This window comes from Mastomys coucha, unplaced genomic scaffold, assembly GCF_008632895.1.
Source record: "Mastomys coucha isolate ucsf_1 unplaced genomic scaffold, UCSF_Mcou_1 pScaffold5, whole genome shotgun sequence".
NCBI lineage: Eukaryota > Metazoa > Chordata > Mammalia > Rodentia > Muridae > Mastomys > Mastomys coucha.
The window spans coordinates 23523473-23530976 of record NW_022196911.1 but is presented as its reverse complement, the minus strand read 5'-3'; the positions used below and the strand labels follow the sequence as shown (position 1 = coordinate 23530976).

The 7504-nt window shown below is 46.8% G+C and overlaps 1 protein-coding gene across 1 annotated transcript; it reads left to right on the top strand.

Annotated features, from left to right (window-relative positions):
* The first annotated feature begins 2258 nt into the window (after window positions 1-2258).
* Window positions 2259-7504, top strand: Elob (elongin B). The gene is made up of 4 exons (XM_031354993.1): window positions 2259-2338; window positions 2443-2577; window positions 3903-4008; window positions 7263-7504. The coding sequence occupies exons 1-4, from the start codon at window positions 2336-2338 to the stop codon at window positions 7373-7375; spliced, it is 357 nt and encodes a 118-aa protein (XP_031210853.1). The 5' UTR covers window positions 2259-2335; the 3' UTR covers window positions 7376-7504.

Here is a 7504-nt window from a genome sequence, read left to right as displayed (position 1 = left end):
AAAAAAAAAAAAAAAAAAAAAGGAAGAACAGGAAGTTGTGGTATATACCTATGATCCTAGCACTCAGTCAGGAGGTTGGCAGTAGCAGAATCAAGACCTCAAGACCAGCCCAAGCTACCAAAATAAATAAATAGGTAGGAGCCCATTGGTTAAAAGAGCATACACTGCTCTGTAGAGGACCTGAGTTCAATTTCTACTACCCACAGCCATCAGTCCACAACCACGTGGAACTCCAGCTACAGGGAACCCCAGGTTTCCCCAGGCACAACACTCATACACATGGAGCCCACACAAACATATAATTTAAAATAAAAATTTTTAAATAGGGTGGGAATATCTCTAGCAGAGAATTTAGTATTACAATAAGATTCGAGTGAGCAAAGCTCTCTAGGTAGGTGTGGTGGCTCCTGAGTTCAAGGCCAGCCTGGCTTCAGAATATGAGGAAAACTCACTCCAAACAGAGCTAGTTAGCACTTTGTTCCCACCTCCGTAACAGTCTCAGACAGACCATTCTTCCAGATCCTACACCTTCAGAGCTGTATAGAAATCAGGGCTACCCATTAGTCTTGTCTGAAATTGGACTCTGATGGTTGCCTACCTCTGGCAGAGAGGCTGAGAAGGCCTTTGGTCTTATAGTTTAGGATGACACAAATCAATGATTGGAGGGCTTGAAAAATCAAGTCCACGGACCCTTCTGGGGACTGAATCTAGCAGGGAAGGTGGATGTTAGCACAGGCTTCTTCAATCCCAGGAAATATACCAGAGATGGTGAAAGGAATGAGAATAATCCAAAGAGCCATGGTCTTCATGCACCCTAACCCTCTTTGGGTATTAGACTGTCAGGGTCCATGACACCCCAGACTCAGATAGTATGTAAATGCAAAGAGAGTTGTGTTTTGCAGAAGTCCAGCATGCTGGGGTCTCCAATTACCAAGATAGAGACATCCAAGTAAGTTTGAAGGCCTGCTCTAAAGCACATTAAGGAGTTCCTGGGTAGGTGGCCTCTATGTTAACATGTTGGGTCCATCTCTATGGACATTCCATTACAGTGATATGGGGACTAGAAACTTGCTGGGGAGGTGTGCGAACTGTTGCTGAGGAAGTAGCTGAGGAAGTCTGGAAACTGCTGCTGACCCATTGTCCTTGCCTCAGGCCAGGTGGCTGGGGCATTCCATTACCTGGGCATAAAGGCTAGAGCCTAGGGGTTTTTTTATTAGTAATTAACTTGACTGGACTTGCCCAGTTTTTAGGCCTAGTATCCTTAACTGCCAATTTGAAGTCTGTCATGGAATCACCCTTCTCAAGACTGTTAAAAACAATGGTCCCCAAGTAATCAGGCCTTTCCCAGGAGTCTCATGTTGGAACAAGGAAGGACTTGACCCGAAACAGATGTCACAGCTCATCAGACCATCTTGTAGAAGGACAGTCAAATGATGGGCCACACCTTGCCTAACCCTGCTTAATTTGTTCCATTTGTTTCAACCCCTTTCAAGAACTCCACAGCTGACTTGGACGAGTCAGTCACTGGACCTCTTCCTACGGCCACACTAAGTAAACCTATCTCTGCTTTTCACTATTAACACTTTTTAGCTGAGTATACTGGGACCAGGTGCCAAGTCTAGCTCGTTAGACTACAGCACCTGTCTCTAAAAGCAGTCACCTCTCTAGCTCCTAACAGGCCACAAAGCATGGCTGAATTGGATTTAACAAACCCTTAGATCCAAGCCTGAAGCTGGATGAGAACAATAAACAGTGGCGATAAGATCCAAAATTGTACACCATCTCAAAATGGCTGTAAAAGTTACCCCCTCACAATCTCTGCATGAGTTTGACCCATAAATAAATGTGGGCTGGAGAGATGGCTCGATGATTATGAGGACTGGCTGTTCTTCCAGGAGTTAGCTAGGTTCGATTTCCAGCACCCCACATGACCAGAGGACCCGACGCCCTCTTCTGGCCTCCCTAAGTATTGCATGTAACTGCTGCACTGGCATAAATGCAGATAAAACACTCATACATAAAAATTTTTTTATGGCATCTGTTCACGAATAGCTCTCCGTGACTCCACTCTCTACGCCCCAAAGCAAGCCAAGCTGGCGCCACGGATCCGTGAGGTCCTCAACCTATAACCACCTATAACTCAGACACCGAGATGGCGGCCAAGCACAGGAAGTGACTTCCCGATCGCTTAAGATGGCGGCGACGGCGTGGGAGGGGCTGCGGGTAGGGGGCGGGGCGGGCGGGGCCGCGCAGAGCACGCTGGGTCGCGCTTGGGCTGCCGGGAAGGGGCGGAGCGCGGCCGCGCCGGCGCGTCGAGCCAGAAGCAGCCGCCGGGATGGTGAGCGGGCGCGGGGGGGAGGGGCGCGGGGCCGGGGGCGGCGGGGGCTCCGGGGCCACGCCGGGGGCCGCGGGCTAGCGCTGACGCCGGCCCGCCGTCCTCAGGACGTGTTTCTCATGATCCGGCGCCACAAGACCACCATCTTTACGGACGCCAAGGAGTCGAGCACCGTGTTCGAGCTGAAGCGCATCGTCGAGGGCATCCTCAAGCGGCCGCCAGAGGAGCAGCGGCTGTACAAGGTGCGACGAGCGGGCGTGGCGGTTGCGCGCGTGGGGGCCAGGCCGGACACTTAACAAGGGGGTCTCTCGGTCGTGCGGAAGAGCCGGCAGCATCGGGTCCCGGAGCAGCCGCCCCGCCCTGCCAGGCCGCGGTGCTCAACGGTTGGGGAAACCGAGGCCTCGATAATCTTAACACAACCGAAGGTCGTGGCAGAGTCAGGGTTTGTTTCTGGCTTGTCACCTCCGGCCCACCGGGAGCCCACTGGGATCCCACTGTCAGGATGGGGTGGAACTAGAGGAATGCAAGTGTTGTCTAGAAGATAGGTCAAGATCCCACCAGTGATTCACCCAAACCAGTGTTTACCCTCCTCGCCTGTCTCCTGATGTTCTAGAACCACCTCACATTCAAGCTCACCTTTTTACTCCAGAAGCCAGCTCCAGTTTTCAGTAAGCTAGGCTTCGGAGTTGGATCCTCATTCCCCAAACCGGATTCAGGCTTCAGAAGCATGATATCAGTAATCTAAGTACATTGAGCTAATTCCAGCTGTAAACGGGAGCTAACCTTTTGCTCCAGGTTAGAGCCTGTATTCATGTCTCTAAAGGGCTTTTCTCTCTAATACCCACTGGACTTTTTCTTAAAGACCCCTCTGCTGTTCTAGGAACCACATAATGTTCTTAACGCTGCTTTCTTCTATGCCTCTCTAGGTTATCAAAACTTCTGGCTGACCTATGAGTTGGGAATTACAATGATTCCCATTTTAAGGTTAAGGTTGATTTTAAAATAAAAGAGGGTGGACAGAAACTTGATAGGATTCAGGGATGCAGCTGTGTTGAGTGTTAACATAACCTGCATGGAAGCCTAGGTTAGATCACCAGGCTGGAAAAACTGGGCAATAATCCTATTTGGGAGGTAGATGTTGGAGGATTAGAATTTCAAGAACAAAAGACTGTATGAGATCTTGTCTCCAAAAAAAAAAAAAAAAATCCAACTACCTTTTTGAATTAGATTTATCTAGAGAGCTTGGAAAAACCAGAATCCAGGGCCTTGTGAGTTTTATGTTTTTGTGTGGTACCTGCTTCCACACACAGTCCAGGTGCTTTGGGGGCCAAAGGGGTCAGATCTCATGGAAGTAGAATTATGAGCCAATCTAAATGGGTGCTAGAAAATGTCCTTGGGATTCTTGCCAGAGCTTCTAACTGCTGTAAAGCCATCAGTGCAGCCAGATTTGGATATTCTTGGATATAACCCTGGAATGTGTGTTTTATACTTAGGGATGGCTCTCCTTGAGTTCCTGACCAACAGGCTGTCTTTGGGAACTCTCCCTAAACTCTGCTTCTCTCTTCAGGACGACCAGCTCCTTGATGATGGAAAAACTCTGGGCGAGTGTGGCTTCACTAGTCAGACAGCACGGCCACAGGCCCCAGCCACAGTGGGCCTGGCCTTCCGAGCAGGTAAGATGGCTAACCTGGATGGTAGCTAGCATCTGGTAAAATCCAAAACGTTGGAAGCCTGTATTAGTCCTCTTGAGCTTTCAGGGAATGCCTTTTCAGTCCACAAAGAGCATGAGGTATTTGTTTCCTTGTTTAAAAAAAAACAAAGCATAGGGACTTGAGACATAGTTCAGCAATCTAAGGGTAGCTCTCAAAGAGGAGTTGGGTTCCATTCTAGGTCAGAACTGTAATTCTATGTCAGGAGACTGAAGCCTTCTTCAGTGTTCTCAAGCACCAGGCATATACACGGAGCAGACTTACATGTAGACAAAAGGCCTGTACACACGTACTTTATAAAAAATTGAAACACAAAGAGGAGGTGTGGAAATTAAAGATAACTTGCAGTTTCCTGGTATCAGCCACATTTAACAGGACTTTTTGAGTACTTGGCCTTCTTCCATCTCATCTTTTTTTGTTTGTTTTTTAGACCCAGAATTTAGTCCTGGCTGACCTGGAATTTGCTCTGCTTTCCAAGTGGTGGGATTAAAGGCATGTGCCACCACTGCCCGGTTTAGCAAATCACTTGTAACTCATCAGAGATCCACCTGCTTCTGCCTCCAACACCCAGACAGATTGTGCCAGATTTTAAGGACAAGTGAAGCGAGCTAGGGAAGTTAGTTCATATGTTATACCAGTGGTGCATGCTTTAATCCTATGCGGAGGCCAGCCTGGTCTACAGAGAGTTCCAGGACAGCCAGGGCAATATAGAGACCCTGCCTGAGGGGCAGGTAGAGATTTAATTTATTCTTTGCCTCTAAAAATTTAAACAGAGATGGTCCTGGGGCTTGTTTTCACAGCTGTGGACCCAGGGACTGTATATGGGGAAGAAAATGTAGAAAATTGGCTCAGCAATTACAAATACTGGCTCTTACCAGGGGACCTGGGTTCAGTTCCCAGTACCCACATGGCAGATTACAACTGTGCATAATTTCGGTTCCAGAAAATCCAATGCCTTTGACCTTCATTGGCACACATGACACACATATATACATGAAAGCAAAGCACTCTGACAAGAGACTAAGATGGGAAAGTATGGTTCTAGTTATCCTTTTTAGTTTTTGTAAAGTAAATCTCAGCTCACCAAGCTATATATCCTTATGTATATAGCCAATTGTCTCTGCCCCTCCCACCCTGGAATTCCCTCCCCCGCCCCCCCCCTGCAGATATCCTTTTGTCATGATAATATCCTGAGAGTTATCTGCTCCAAGGTAACTAACAGCCTATGAGGCAGCATTGAGGCACTTACACTGCTGGTGAAGATGCACAGGCCAGATGGGTTTCCTTTTGCATGAGTTCCTGAGGCTAAAATAGTTAGTTTGTCTGCTTTTTAAAATTTTATTTTTTTGGTTTTTCGAGACAGGGTTTTGTAAAATGTTTAGTGTTTATCTTTTTGGGGGTTTTGTTGTTGTTTTGGCTTTTTTGCTTGTTTTTTTCAAGACAGGGTTTCTCTGTGTAGCCCTGGCTATCCTGGAACTCACTCTGTAGACCAGGATGGCCTTGAACTCAGAAATCCACTGCCTCTGCCTCCAAAGTACTGGGATTAAAGGCATCCGCTACCACTGCCCAGCACTTGTCTGCTTCTTAAGCTAAGTAAGGCTGTGGTCTTTCAAGTCTACCTTTTTCTCCAAGCAGAATCTAAGACCTTGGAGGCTAACATAATTTTATAGTTTTCAAAGCTAAGGGCAGTGACTTGTGTTTTTACAACTCTAGATATGGACCAGAGGCTTTATTACCCCTCTGGCAAGTAAAATGTGTTATGACAGGACTTCTGGAAGCAGCTAACAGCATTAGGTTTCTGGACCTAATTAGGTTGCCTTCTCTGCCACTCAGATGTCCATACTGAAGGATAAAGCAACCTTCTCAACACTAACTACTAGGAAGGTTTGGCAAATGGCATTTTAACTAGACCCATAACAGGAATGAGAACTATTACTGTAGATTTGTAGGTTTTATAAGTGGTAAGTCAGGTTTGTTTTGGTCTCCCCCTCCAACTCCCAGAAGTTTTTTCCGTGTAGCCTTGGTTGCCCAGCATCTTTAAGATCCACCTGCCTGTGTGCTAAGATTAAAGGTGTGCACCACCACCACTTGGTTGATGGTCAGTTTTTCATTTTTTTTTTAAGATTTATTTATTATTATATATAAGTACACCATAGCTGTTTTCAGACACCCCAGAAGAGGGCGTCAGATCTCATTACAGATGGTTGTTGAGTCACCATGTGGTTGCTGGGATTTGAACTCAGGACCTTCTGAAGAACATTCAGTGCTCTTAACTGCTAAGCCATCTTTTCAGCCCGATGGCCAGTTTCTTTCAGTAACCTTTGCACCACTGACCATTTGCTCTTAGTAGAAAGCACCCCATCTGTCCACATCTTTGATTTCTTGATAAAGGCCCAGCTCTTTCCCCTCTTCTTTACTAGTTTTACCAACCAGTAGCATTGAGTTTCCAGGTGGACACAAGTAGAGGAGGAAAGACAGGAAGTGGGGGGTCACTTATTTTGTACTGACCATGGGCACTAAAAACAAATGGGGCTAAAGAATTTTGCCGGGTGGTGGTGGTGCATGCCTTTAATCCCAGCACTTCGGAGGCAGAGGCAGGCGGATTTCTGAGTTCAAGGACAGCCAGGGCTATACAGAGAAACCCTATCTCGAAAAAGGAAAAAATAATTTTGAGGTGCTGAAGTATTACTTGCCAGACAGGCATGAAGCTTCTTGGGAGGGGGAGAAAGAGGTGTCAGATCTCCCCAGCCCTACACTTTAAAAAACCTAGGATTTAAAAAGGCCTGTAATCCCCGCTGTGGCTACATGAGCAAATTTAAGGTCAGTCAGAGGTATATGAACCTGCCTCAAAATAATAAGCAATTAACAATGGTAATGCCTAGTATTCCCAAGGCGGGGCTCAGGCTAAGTACATCCTGAACTTGGCAGCTTTAGGACCCAAAGTGTACAGACTTTCCTTGTAACAAAGTATTTGTAATACCTGCCTGGTCACTTTTTTGGTATCAAGGAAATAATAAAGACCCTGGAGGAGGGTGGTATTCTTGGGGTCTTTTATCAATTACATGTAATGGGCAGAGGCAGAGTTAGGCCAAGTAAGGCAGGCAGCCAAGATAGGGAAGGTTATGTATGGCCTTGATAACTTTTCTCAAGTGAAAAGTTGCTACAAGTGAATGAATGGAAACACTGAGAATCTTCTATAGCTCTTTTCCCTTCCACAGATGAAGCCTTTGAAGCTCTGCGCATAGAGCCCTTCTCCAGCCCTCCAGAGCTTCCAGATGTGATGAAGCCACAGGATTCTGGAGGCAGTGCCAATGAACAAGCTGTGCAGTGAGGGCCCTGGGCCTACCCCCTTGAGACCCATTCCCCCAATTAAAAAGATTTGGCTGTCTACCTGGCTGACTTTTCTGTTCCCCCTTATCCACAGGGCTCTTGCCAAGAGTAAAGACTACAGACCAATTAC

What these genes read in the sequence shown, in the direction of transcription:
- Elob (XM_031354993.1), top strand. An exon ending in AGGAGCAGCGGCTGTACAAG is followed by an intron (nt 2,578 to 3,902) that starts GTGCGACGAGCG and finishes TTCTCTCTTCAG; the next exon opens with GACGACCAGCTCCTTGATGA. An exon ending in GGGCCTGGCCTTCCGAGCAG is followed by an intron (nt 4,009 to 7,262) that starts GTAAGATGGCTA and finishes TCCCTTCCACAG; the next exon opens with ATGAAGCCTTTGAAGCTCTG.